This window comes from Orycteropus afer, unplaced genomic scaffold (genome assembly GCF_000298275.1).
Source record: "Orycteropus afer afer isolate SDZICR_OR568_19922 unplaced genomic scaffold, OryAfe1.0 scaffold00160, whole genome shotgun sequence".
NCBI lineage: Eukaryota > Metazoa > Chordata > Mammalia > Tubulidentata > Orycteropodidae > Orycteropus > Orycteropus afer.
In genome coordinates, this window is record NW_006921747.1 from 4,807,498 (window position 1) to 4,821,507 (window position 14,010).

At 41.5% G+C, this 14,010-nt stretch overlaps 1 protein-coding gene across 1 annotated transcript in view; it reads left to right on the forward strand.

The window, feature by feature from the left end:
* The first annotated feature begins 1,037 nt into the window (after nt 1-1,037).
* Nucleotides 1,038-14,010, forward strand: part of GEMIN5 (gem nuclear organelle associated protein 5) — a 46,002-nt gene continuing 33,029 nt past the window's right edge. Inside the window, exons 1-8 of the mRNA XM_042781731.1 lie at nt 1,038-1,203; nt 1,954-2,114; nt 3,484-3,665; nt 7,352-7,524; nt 8,091-8,207; nt 10,577-10,709; nt 12,189-12,354; nt 13,263-13,475. Of these exons, the coding sequence (XP_042637665.1) occupies nt 1,038-1,203; nt 1,954-2,114; nt 3,484-3,665; nt 7,352-7,524; nt 8,091-8,207; nt 10,577-10,709; nt 12,189-12,354; nt 13,263-13,475 (1,311 nt within the window). The remainder of the gene's footprint in view (nt 1,204-1,953; nt 2,115-3,483; nt 3,666-7,351; nt 7,525-8,090; nt 8,208-10,576; nt 10,710-12,188; nt 12,355-13,262; nt 13,476-14,010) is intronic.

Consider the following 14,010-nt stretch of genomic DNA (forward strand, 5'->3'; position numbering starts at 1 on the left):
GACCTCATGTATGTCAGATTAAAACTGCAGTATAGGGTTTTCAATGGCTTATTTTTCAGTAGATTGCCGGGCTTTTCTTCCGTGGCACTTCTAGGAGGGCACTTAACCTCCAATCCTTCCGTTAGCAACAGAGAGGGTTAACCGTTCGCACCATCCAGGGACTTCTGTTTTTGTTTCAAGCACCTCTAAACCAAAAACCAAGCCAAACACACTGCCATCAAGTTGACTCAGACTCATAGCTACTTCCATTGGGTTTCCAAGGCGGTAAATGTTTACAGAAGTAGACTGCCCTGCCTTCCTTCGGTGGTGGGTTTGAACCGCTAATCTTCTGGTTAGCAGTCAAATGCCTTAGGCACTTAACGCACCTCCAGAGCTAGCAAAATGTCCGATACATTAACAAACGAAAACAACAAACTCACTGCCATAGAGTCGATTTCGACTCATAACGACCGTTCTTTGGGTTTCTGAGGCGGTATCTCTACGAAAGCGGATTGCCCAATCTTCCTTCGGATACACAGCGTTCAAAAAATAATATTTGACAGGACAGTGGTTAGACTGGTATAGAGGACGAACTCACAGTGTGGGTAGATGATTCCATCAGTCTAACCCCTCAATTACTTGGTTTTGCTTTGTTGTTGTTGTTATGTGCCGTCGAGTCAAACCCGACTCATAGCGACCCCTCCTTGGGTTTCCGAGGCAGTATCACTACGGAAGTAGGATTGCCCCACCTTCTTTCCGAGGAGTGGCTGGTTGGTTTTGCTTTAGGAAGTAAGAATGCCTAACCCAAGAGTGGGCTCTAGCTGAGGCCGCTGGCGAGATTAGGAGGAAAAGCACAGCTAACGCTGCCTCACCCTTCCCAATCCGGAGATATCGGGAGCGGAGGCCTCTGAGTGGCCTGGACCTCAGCGCTCCCCGTAGTGGCGGACGCGAGGAGGCGGGGCTCTGAGCCGGCCCCGCCCCCTTTCCTGGCTACGGCGTGGAGCTGGCGAAGGAGCTGCGCCTCTGGCTGCTGATTTCAACCCCAAAGGCCCGCGGTCATGGGGCAGGAACCGCGGACGCTGCCGCCCTCCCCCAACTGGTACTGCTCCCGCTGCAGCGACGCCGTGCCCGGGGGCCTCTTTGGCTTCGCGGCGCGGACCTCGGTCTTCCTAGTCCGAGTGGGCCCGGGCGCTGGCGCGAGCTATGGGACGCCCCCCTTTCGAGGTAATTCCTTGCCTCCGGGCCCAGACCTTCCTACCTTTTCCCTTAGGCTGCCTGTGGTTACGGAGTGGGCATCTGTGGCCGTTCTTCTTTCTACAGATAGGGAAACTGAGGCCCAGGCTGGGGGAAGGGTTTGCCGACGGTGTTTTATCGGGGTCGTGTCCGGGTATCCTAGAGTCAGTTGCACCACGCTGTTGCCCCACGGTCCCGCCTCCTGATGCTCGCACGTGGGTCCATGCGCTTACTGAGAAGTTAGCACTGTCTGGAGTGAGGTTGTGGGCTGCCTATAGGTGCAGGCCCTAAACAAGATCCTGCAAATATGTAATCCTTGTCTGTAAAATGAATGGGCTGTGCCAGATGTATCTAGCTCCAAACTAGGTTTTGCTTGTGCCTTGAAATATGGTATATCACATGTTCTGCTTTAAACGACCTCTGGCCAGATCTAAATGAAAATCAGTTTTACATTTTTCATTTGAACTGTTCTTCATCCTGTGAACTAGACGCAGGAATTTTTATAAACAATTTACAGTTGAGAAGATTGAGGTTCTGAGAGATAAAATGATGTGCCTTAAGTCACTTGGCATAGCCAATACCAGAACTTGGGGTTTCTGATTGTGAGTCCAGGGATCCTTTATAATATCATGAGTTAATTAACTCCATAGAATCTGTTCTGTCATCAGCCAACAACAGTATAATTCTGCCAGGAATCTTGGGCAGCACCTTTATTAACCTGGAGTCTGATTTTGCTTGAAGTCGTAGGGGAATTGGTGGGACACACCGAAAGGGTCTCTGGCTTCACGTTTTCTCATCACCCTGATCAGTACAACCTCTGTGCTACCAGCTCTGACGATGGGATGGTGAAAATCTGGGATGTAGAGACAAAAGCAGTTGTGACAGAACATGCACTCCATCAGGTAATATGGCTTAATGGTTTCTTAGACCATTTTTGTATGCATGCTGAGGGTTCTTTTGTTTCAAGCTTAGTTTTAGTTTTGCTGGCTGTTTTATAGAAGGCATTCTATAATTGTGTTCATTATTAGATCAGAAGTTCTGTAGTATAAGGTCAGGAGCCCTGGTGGTGCATTGATTAAGTGCTCAGCTGCTAACAGAAAAGTCCTGTGTGCAAACCCACACATTGCTCTGCAGGAGAAAAGATCTAGCATTCTGCACCCATAAAGATTTCAGCTTAGGAAACCCAATGGGGCCAGTCTGCCCTCTTAATGGGGTCACTAAACATCAGAATCCACTCTGGCACCCAACAACATAGTATAAGATAACCTCAAAACATTTTTGAAATGAGATGTATATGCACCAACCCAAATTGACTGCCATCCAGTCAATGCTGACTCCTAGAGACCATTGAGGACAGAATAGAGCTGCCCCATAGGATTTCCAAGGCTGTAAATCTTTGTAGAAGCAGACTGCCTCAGCTTTCTCCCTCAGAGCGGTTGGTGGGTTAGAAACACCAGTCTTTTTATTTTAGCAGCCAAATGCCTTAATCACTATACCAACAGAGCTACGTATACACCAACCAAACCAAACCAAACCAAACCAAATTCATACCATCAAGTTGATTCCAACTCATAGCAACCTCTGCTGGGTTTCAGAGGTGGTAAATCTTCATGGAAGTAGATTGCCTCATCTTGCTTCCACATACTGGCTGGTAGGTTTGCAGTCAAACCTTCTGGTTAGCAGTCAGATACCTTAGGCACTATACCACCAGAATTCCTTGCTTATACACCAGAGTTTGGCAAAGTACCCCACCAACTGTTTTTGCACATACATTTGTTAGAACACAGCCACACCCATTCATTTACGTATTATCTTTGACTGCTTTCACACTATAGCAGCAAAAGTGAGTAGTAGCAGAGAGCAGTATGTGACCCACAGAGCCTAAAATATTTACTATGTGGCCCTTTGAAGTAAAGAGTTTGCCAACCCCTGATACAAACTATGAGTTAATGAAACTGGTTTCTAAACCAGATGATAACTTGCATGCCGGTCTTTTGCGTGAACAGGAAAGGAAAGACCCCCTTAATTTTATTAAGAGCTTTACGTGTAAGCTACTAAAGAAGAAACTATTTTTTTCAGACCTGATTCTTTGGTCCCCAGTAGGCTATATTTTCCTATCATTTGGTTAATATAATGTTCCTATACAACTAATATTAACAATTAATTATTAAATACCTAATGTGCCTAGCTTTATGCCAGTGATATGTTAAAAATTAAACCAGTTTCAATTGACAAATGGAAACCAAAACATTTTTTTGCTCTGTTTTATAGCACACAATAACTGCATTACATTGGTCTCCTCAAGTAAAGGACTTGATAGTGTCTGGGGATGAAAAAGGAGTCATTTTTTGTTACTGGCTTAACAGAAATGACAGCCAGCACCTCTTTATAGAACCCAGGACAGTTTTCTGTCTCACTTGTTCACCTCATCATGAACATTTAGTAGCCATTGGGTAAGTACTGTACTATCTGTACTGATGATTTATTTTTGTTTATAATAATATTTTGCATTTGCTTTACCTTCTTCTATCTCTTTATTTGTTGAAGGAGATAATTTACAAGAAGGTGATTTAGCTGCTCCCCCTGAGCCCTTGGTATCATTTCTTCCTATGACCTCCAGGTCCTTACTGTCTGTTCCACTCCCTCTTTATTTCTATTCCCTTGGTTTCCATGATACTGTAGTTTCCTTCTTCATATCTGACCCTCTACCAGCATCTGTATGTAGGAAGTGTCCTGTTTGACCTTTATTCTGCCTCTATACTTGTCCTTGGATAGAATGTTTACTCCCAGAATATCAGATAACTTAGATCTGTAGCTCTGATTCTGAGCTCTCCCCTTAGCTTGGAAAAGTGATTGGCATTTGGACCTATATCCCCACTGATCACCTAGTTTGTATCATGTAAGCTGCCTGAGTGAGCATCCCCCTTTCCTTCACCAGTCCATGTACTTCTCTCCCAAAGATATCCATTCACTTCACTTTGAAGACTTGAACACTTTCACCAGCATGTTGAAAGAAAAAGTCTGATTGGAGTGGATTCAAAAGATAGGGGTTAAGATAGAGGAGATAAACCTGGAGGCGACTTTTTCACAAAATTTGCTATAAAAATGTGCATAGACATAAAGCCAGAGAGGGTATATAGGGTGTTAAGTAGAAAATACCAAGGTCATGTCTTACGCTGATCGAAGTGAGGCAGAAGAGTAAGAGGTTGTTGCAGGAGTAAAAACTGCTAAATATAACAATGCAGTCACAAGAGGATCCAACCCAGATCACAAGTACAAAGAACAGCTGAGTGTGTGGAATCAGGTGCAAGTAGGTTTGTAGATTTGGTAGGAAACCATCCCAGTTTGTTCCAGTGAGGCATAAGTCAGTGATGAAATTGGTCAAGTTTTGGGTGGGAAAGGAAATGCGTATGGGGAGAAGGTGTGAAAACAGTCATCTCAGAGAATGACAAAGTAAATTTATTGGGGAAAATTGTGTGTCGGTTTTGTGTGGGCTGGTCACTGTTGAATGCCAAACTAAAGATCGTGGTCATAAATTTAAACTACTCAAGCTGGTTGAACAAGGACATGGTTTAGTTCAACCAGATTTGGGGTTTTATGGAATAAATACCCCCAGGGTTGAAGGAATAAGAGTGCTAAGGCATTTTAAGGGAGTGATTATAATGATGGATCATGGTATCATGGAATCTTTGCTACGTGGGGGGAAAGATGGGAGGACAGGTGAGGGTGAGCATTGGTGAAAGTGTCAAGGAATGGTGGATTAGAGGTCTCGTCAAGTTGGAAGATTGCTGCTGTAGGGATACTGGAGAGAGTAATCAGAAAGCGTAGTAAGCTGGGATCAGAGCACCAAAAACTTGAATCAGGTTGAGCCTTGAAAGAGCAGCAGTTTACTAGACAAGGGTCTTCCAGGCAGAAGAAACCACAGAGACTTGAATCAAAATAATTTGTTTTCAGAGGATCTTCAGTATGGTAATTATTCCTTGAAGGCTTGACCAAAATTACAAAACAGTTTGATCTGGACTCTTAGGTTTCATAACTTCATATTTTAAAGTCCATGTCTTCAAAGGTAGATATAGTCTATGATTTCATTATTTTTTTAAAATAAAAAGTTAGTAATGGCTTTTTTTTTCCCTGGAGCTCTGGTGGCATAGTGCCTAAAGCATTTGCTAACCAGAAGGCTGTCGGTTCAAACCCACCAGCCACTCCTCGGAAGGAAGGTTGGGCAATCTACTTCCATACTGATACTGCCTCAGAAACCCAAGGAGGGGTCGCTATGAGTCGGATCCAAGTCGACAGCACATAACAACAACAACAACATACCTGGTAATGGAATTGCCACAATATAAGGAATATTTGCTTTAAAGCAAGTGCAAGATTGCTCTCCAAAATGGTCATACTACCTACTTACGTTTCCTACACAGTAGACTGTGGAGCTCCAGAGGTTGGCAACATAGGAGACGTAAATAGGTGGTACAACCATTTTGGAGGGCAGTCATGTGCTTGCTAGTAAAGTGAATATGCCTTATAGTCTGGCAATTCCATTACTAGGTGTTCTGGTTAACCTAGTGCTGCTCTGACAAAAAGTATACCACAAATGGGATGACCTTAACAAAAAGGAGTTTATTCTTACAATTTGGAGGCTTTAAGTCCAAGTTCAAAGTGCCAGGCTCTAGGGGCTGGGTGAAAGCCCCTCAACCTTAGGATCCAGCTCTGCTTCCTGCTCCCGGCCCACAGGAGCTAGAGGCGTTTCTTCACTCAGACAGCTGCTGGCTGCTAAGGCTGAGAAGCTCTAAGCGTTGACAAGTAAAAAGGCACAGTCCCAATGTTACCAAACCACACGGCAGGCCATTAACTTAAGTCCATTTTAAGTCCCAAGGTCAGCAGAGCATACCAGGCTGCTGAGCAACGACACAGCTACATGCAGGGTCCAAGAATGCCATAGGCTTCAGACCATTCCCAAGCCTTCTCCTTATATACAGGAAGCAGACCACATCCCAAATGCAGCCAAAACTCAGCTGCTTGTGGTAGATCCCACCATGGAGTTGATTGGCAGTCTCATCATGGGGAATAACTACCACCAGCTGCCCAGCCACTCAACCAGGCCCAGCCAAGTTGACATACAAACATAACTACCACACTGGGCATAAGACCTGAAATTGTTTTAAGTGTGTGCAAAAACATCAACAACATTTTTTGTTTGTAACAGCAAACAAACGAAAGCCTTTCAAAAGGAAAATAGATAAACAAGGATATATGCACTCAATGAAATAGTCCATGGTAGTGTAAATGACTGACCACAAACTAGACTTACATGTGTCAACATGAATGACTCACAGACAGAATGAGCAAGCTACAGAAAAATAGTGTGGTACCATTTATATGAAGTTTTAAAATATATAAAATAATTGTGTATCTTATTTAGGAATATATGCAAAGAAGGGCTAGGAATGATACAACAACAAATTCACGACAGAATTTAAACTGTTAGAATTTTTCAGTTTCTTCTGAGTTCATAAAATTGACAGTTTTGGAATAGCCATATCTAAAGTAAGAGTTCGGCAGCTTTCATTAAGTTCATGGTTAGAAAAATAGGATCATGTGTGAAGATAATGATTTTTCTCATTGCACTAGAACAAATTTGTCTCTAATTACAGGAATTGCCAGACCTCTGAAAGAACTGTTCTTCTGTAAGAACTTCTATAACTTACAGAACCTTGTTGTGCCACAGAATCAGCTGGAGGGTTTTTGAAAAGGATAGATGCTGGAGCCTCATCTCAAATCCGCTGAATCAAAATCTCTAGGAGTTGGGCCCTGGCATATATATCTTTAAAAGCTGTACCTGTGGTTCTTATGCACAGTTGTGCAAGCTGTACTGTTTGAGCTCTGTGCCAGGCAACATTTTACAGTATTACTTAGTGCCAACAGTTCGTTCATGGGGACCAAGGGGGAAGGGCAGTCACAAACCAGGATGCATGAAATGAGCGCTTTGGAAAAAGGACAGAAAATTACTCTTCTTCCCTTCCTCAAAATGTACCTACCTTTTAGAAATGCACAATGGTAACTTCTAAGCCAAAATGTTTACTAGAGAGGCTGTGCTATCTTCGTTTTCCAGTAATATTCCTAACTCTTTATTTTTCAGCTACAAGGATGGTATAGTGGTTATAATTGATATCAGTAAGAAAGGAGAAGTTATTCACAGACTTCGAGGCCATGATGATGAAATCCACTCCATAGCATGGTGTCCCCTGCCTGGTGAAGACTGTTTATCCATAAATCAAGAGGAGAATTCAGGTAGAGATGATTTAAGGGAGGGTTCAGAGCTCAGGAAATAAACCTAGGCCATCGTTATTATACTCAAATCTTTAAATAATTAGAATGTGGGCAGTAGTGGTTCACTGGTATAATTGTCACCTTCCGTGTAGAAGACCTGGATTCAATTCCCAGTCAGTGCATTTCATGCACAGCCATCACTCAGCTATCAGTGAAGGCTTGTGTGTTGTGATCCTCAACAGGTGTCAGCAGAGAAAGAAAGGCCTGGTGATCTACTTCCAAAAATAAGCCATTGAAAACCTTATGGATCACAACAGTCCAGGTTGATCTGTAACTGATCATGGGGATGGCACAGGACAAGGCAGCGTTTCTTTCCATTATACATGTCATTAGTTGAGGGCTAGTTCAGTAGGAGCTAATAACAACAATGCTTTATAGACGGAGGGAACAAAATGGGTACAATTCTGTCATTTGTCTTTTTAAATTTAAGGTTTTATAGGTCAGAACTGTGAAGAAGATAGCTATAGGAACCTTTGTGAACTAATTTTCCTTTGATAAATGCATTTGATTTAATGCAAATCAAAAACAGGATTGCCATCTCTTTCTAGAAGCTGAAATTCCCAATGGGAAAGTTATACCGCAAACTCCAGTAACAAAAGGCTGCTACTTAGCCACTGGAAGTAAAGATCAGACAATTCGAATCTGGAGCTTCTCTAGAGGCCGAGGTAAGATTGATTTTTGTTTCCTTTGTGAAATAATCTAGATTGGTCTGGTTGAACTACCAGTGTTTTTATTCGATCTTGTCCTGAACTCTGAGATCTATGTCATTTATTGGGAAGGATTTTTTTTTACTTTTCTCTCCAGAGAGTTGCTTTTCCAGTTTAACCTGGGCTGGAACTCTGTGCTCTAACTGTCTGGCTTTGTGTTAAGGATGAGAGTTTCTGATGCCTGCCAGAAGAAAGGCAAGGACCCCTGTCTCATGGATGTGGTTGGCATGGAGTGCAGGGTATTTTTTATGACAACTGGAATGTTGGAACTTGACAAGACCTACATCAGAGGAATAGGAAAGATCTTTAGAGTTTAGTGCTTTTAAAGAACAAATAAAGAATAGATAATGCCCAACATAGCATGTATGTTTATACGTAAAAGTTTAGTATATCCAAATCACAGAAACCCTGAGTTATTAAGCACTTCCCAAGCTACTCTCTTGAATAGATCTTTTAGTCTTAGTGTACAAATGAGAGAAATTACAGGACAAGTACCAAATACCCAGTACCATCTAGTTGATTCTGGCTCATAGCAACCTATAGGACAGAGTAGAACTGCCCCATATGTTTCCCAAAGCTGAAAATTTTTATAGGCACAGACTGCTGCATCTTTCTCCTGCACAGCAGCCAAAGCTGTCTACTTTTCCTTGTCCCCAGGACAAGTAGATGTGACCTTTATAATAAAAATCTAGTCTTTTAATGGTGGTCTTTTTCTACTTTATTTTAAACCATGAACATTTTATCATCTTTACCCAAGTTCATGAATGTATGTAAAGCAAGTAGCACAGTGCTTGCACATAGTTAGGGCTTAATTAATGATAACTAGTGGTATAACTTTGGAAAACAATTTTTTTAAGGTTTGCAGCCTATTTTGGGATTTGTTATAGCTAAAGCTCCCAAGTGGGGACAGCATCAGTTTAAAAATCCCTGCAGTAGGGTAATCTATAAACTTACGAATGTTAACTACAGAGTTTTTGAAAGGTTTAGGTGCCCTACCACAGATCTGCTGAATGAAAATCTCTAGGAGTTGGCACCTGGTATGTGGGGTTTTTTTTTTTTTTTTTATCCCTTTAAATACATGAATGTAATAAAAAATATGAATCCATTATTTTAAACTTTATGGACTTTTTTTTTTGATCCCTGAGGACCACATGTCCCCAGGGAGGGAGAAGGCCAAAGATAAGCCTCCTTTATCCTTGATGGGGCTGATTGACCTTGAGGAGAGAAGCCACCCCCAGGAATGTACAGGAGGGTTGTTGGGAGGGGCCACAGGGAGTATGGAACAAATGCTACTTCCCCTACCCCCACCGGTATTTCCTCCCCTCCTCTCCCCTCCCCTCCATGGTAACCAACAAAGAAAGTTTCCTTCCATGTATAAACCTTTCCTTGATTTTTTACAATAATGAACTAATACAGTATTTGTCCTTTTGTGATTGACTTATTTCGCTCAGCATAATGTCCTCTAAGTTCATCCATGTTATGCGGTGTTTTGCAGATTCTACGTTATTCTTTAGTGTTGCATAGTATTCCATTGTGTATATATACCATAGGTTGCTTATCCATTCTTCTGTTAATGAGCAGAAGAATGAAATGGGTAGGTTGTTTCCATCTTTTTGCTATTGTAAATAGTACTGTGAACATGGGTGTGCATATGTCTGTTCTTGTCCTGGCTTTCACGTCTTTAGGATATATACCTAATAATGGAATTGCTGGATCAAATGGTATTTCTAACTCCAACTTTTTAAGGAGTTACCATACTGTTTTCCACAGCAGTTGTATCATTTGACAGTCCTGCCAGCAATGTGTGAGAGTCCTAATCTCTCCACATCCTCGCCAGCATTTGTTCTTTTGTATCTTGTTGAAATCTGTTAGTATGTGTATTTTAAAAACCTCTATCTGTGGTTCTGATGTATAGTCAGGATTGAGAACCACTGGTTAGTAGTGAGCAAGGATTAGGTACTCCCTTCCCTGGCCATAGAGTGTCGACTGCCTTTCTTGTCAGCTAAAAGAAGTTTGGAGAATCTCAGGTTGTGTTACCACTTGGGTTTTCAGTTTCAGCTGGAACTCATTTTCCTGAAGAAATAATATTCTTAATGGGTTTAGATTGCCAAGGCAGCCTATAAAAGTTTGCTTGACCTAAATGTAGCTAGAATAGTATTAACCACTATTTTTAATAATGTTTCTTTGGGAAAATGAGGTTTCTGAGTTCTAAATACTCAAACTAACAAACTTTTAAACAACAGACTATTTGTGTATCATGAGCTGCTGTTGATCTCATGCATGTAGTTTTACTCTCAAGTGTCCATTGACCTTCTCTTAATCTGCAGGGGTGATGATTTTGAAATTGCCCTTTCTGAAGAGAAGAGGAGGGGGTATAGACCCAACTGTAAAAGAGCGCCTGTGGTTGACACTCCATTGGCCCAGTGATCAGCCAACACAGCTGGTGTCCAGCTGTTTAGGGTAAGTGTTTTTTGGCCTTGCCTTCCCTAATATATTTTATTTTCCTATTGGGCCTCTCCTGGGAGCTCTGGTAGCGTAGTGCCTAAGGCATTTGACTGCTAACCAGAAGGCTGGCATTTCAAACCCACCAGCCACTCCTCAGAAGGAAGGTTGGGCAATCTACGTCCGTAGTGATACTGCCTCGGAAACCCAAGTGGGGGTTGCTATGAGTCGGGTCCAACTCGACGGCACATAACAACAACAACATTGGGCCTCAGATTCCTAGGCTTCTCTTTCTAGAGATAGATGATGGAGAAAGCAATGGCCAGGGTTTGTATCTTGATGGGCCATTTGTAATGGAAAAATCATGGGACTAATAGTTGTGTTGTCTGCTAATAGGAATGTGAAATGATCAAATAAGTATGGCCTGGTGGTTAAAGTGTGGACTCTGTAGTCAGGCAGAACTGAATTTCAGTACCCGTTCTGTTTCTTCCCTGCTGCCTGTTCCTGAGAAAGACCCTTTGCTTTACTGAACTTCAGTCATTAAGCAAATATTTATTGAGTACCTGCTTCAGTTTGGGATGTGATGTACTTTTTTTATTATTATTTTTATTTATTTATTTATTTATTTATTTGTTGTGATTTGGGTGAAGATTTACAGAGCAAGTTCACTTTCCATACAGCAGTTCACATATACTTTGTCTCATGTCATTGATCACAGTTTACCACAATGCAACAACTCCCCTCCAACTTCCTCCCCATAGTACCACTTCCCGGTGTCCGTCCCTCCATACTCTCCTGCCCCCTGAGCTGTCTCCCTGTGCATAAGCAGCCCTTCCTTCTCCCATGATTGTTCTCTCTAGGGCGTGTGTCTACTTGAGGTAAATGTTTAACTCACATGCCTGTACTTTGTTTGGCTAGAAACCACAGGTGTGGGTTCAATTCCAGACCTGAAGCGCAGCTAGGGGCCATAGTCTCAGTGGTTCCACCAGGCTCCATTGGACCAGCAAACCTGGTCCCAACCATCTTTTTTTTTTTCCCCTCCAAATGATTTTGAGTTTTGTGATGTGATGTACTTTTAAGTAACATAACACAGGTAGAGCATGTAGAAATCCCATCAAAATGTTAGACTTGCCCCTGTGTCACCTCCCTCCCCTCACCAAGAAAGAGATACCTAAGGACTATGCAAATTTTGGTGGCATTATATAATGAAAGCTAATAGAGAGACCTGTCTATGTCTCTGTTTTTAAAGCTTCCTTCCTACTTCTGTCCTCACAAGCCACCTATTGCTCTCTTTTATGGACAATGACTGTTCGATTGTTTTATGTGTGCTCGTCCAGAGATAGTTTATGCATATCTCAGAATCTATGTTTTTTTCCTCCTTAAGGGAGCAGTTAACAAAAGAAATATTAGGCAGTTCAGGGCCTAGACTCTGACCCAGTAGTCCATTTTGGTTTCAGAGCGTGAAAGGGAACTAACGCTTAGGTTTCTCCTTCACAGAGGCGAACTCCTGCTATGGGATCTCACGCAGTCTTGGAGACGGAAATATATGCTCTTTAGTGCTTCATCAGAAGGGCAGACTCACTCAAGAATTGTGTTTAATTTATGTCCTTTACAAACTGAGGACAACAGAAAACTGCTGCTTTCCACATCAATGGACAGAGATGTAAGAACTGCTGATCTGGGTTCAGCCTATATAGCAATGATTTACAACTTGGATCGGATCAGAGGGCATTTTCAAACTACCCATCAGTTCTCACATGCCACCCCACTCCACCCAGGTTTTCAGTTTCAGGATTATTTTTACCAAATAGAGCAAGAAATTTGAGGAACTACCAAGATGCCTTTTTGCTAAAGCAGACATGATAAAGAAGAGCAGATGTGTCCAGAAAAAGATTTGTGACATCATCACACTTTTGCTTTAAGATACTGTGTGATTTAGTAGCAGAAACATCTGTTCATGCTGCAATCTCTCTGAAACAGAATTGGCTTTTCTTTTAGTTCCTGCCCTTGTTTTGCATATGAGCTGAGTTTGTTTGATAGATTTTGTTTTCTCCCAAGCCCCTCCATTAAACAATTGAGAATTGAAAAACTTATCATTCCTTCTTTCCTGGGTGTGGAAAAGTTATTTTGCTTTTTGAGGCTAAACCTCCCTGCTGCTGTCAAGTCAGTTCTTTTTGAGGCTAGCAACTGTTTAGTTTTTCTGTTGTCCTGAGGCCATTTTCATCCTTATTTCAAGTTTGCCAAGTAAGGAGATTACCAGTATATTAGAATGGAAAGGGCGTGGAACTCTGGGAAATGGGAGCCCTGGATTCTGGTTTCAGAATTAATTGTATAATCCTAAATTCCCTTGACCCCTATGAGAATAAATATATTCTAAGATCTCCTTGAGCTCTACAGTTTATTTTTGAGATTTTTTTTTCCCCCCTAAGGTACTATTTTTCAAATTCTACTGCAAGAGTTAGATTATTCTTAACCACTCTTTGAAATCATCCCATTTGAAATGTTGATTCTTTTTCCTATTTCTTTGTTTTTTTAATATATATTTAGGCTTCTCACCCTTAATCTTTTCAGATAAAATGTTGGGACATGTCTACCCTGGAGTGCTGCTGGACCCTGCCTTCCCTTGGTGGGTTTGCCTACAGTCTGGCTTTCTCTCCTGTGGACATTGGCTGTTTGGCCATAGGTGTTGGGGATGGCATGATCCGTGTATGGAATACACTTTCCTTAAAGAACAACTATGATGTGAAAAATTTTTGGCAGGGTATCAAGTCCAAAGTTACAGCGGTAAGGATGCGTTGTGTTTGCTTTGAATTTTTTCAAATAAGTAATTCTATTTTAGAGAATATTTGCTCACTTAAATATACTGTACTGGGAATCTAAACTTGTGAGAGGGTATTTTCAGTGAAACTCAAAACTCTTAACCTAACTTATTATCCAAAAATGTAGACTTTAAAATTATTAAGACCTTGTTCAAGTCACCACCATGTTTTCAAATAGTAAGAAATTAGAAATAACCTGAATATGCATTCATAAAAGATAAATTAAACTATAATATAACCTCATGTTGGGATGATATTCAACTATTAAAGGTGGCAAAATAGCTCTTGATGTGGAAAGATGTTAATGATTCATGAAAAAATGCAAATTATAAAACAGAATGCAGTTTACAAAGTATTGTGTGTAATTTTGCCTTTCTTCCAAAGTGATAACTTCTATTGTGACTGTTTATTATAAAAGCAGTGAATGTTTGTGATTTAAAAATAAAACCAAATAGTACAGGAGTATAAAAAGCAAGAATGTTTTCCTACCCCGCTCTCCA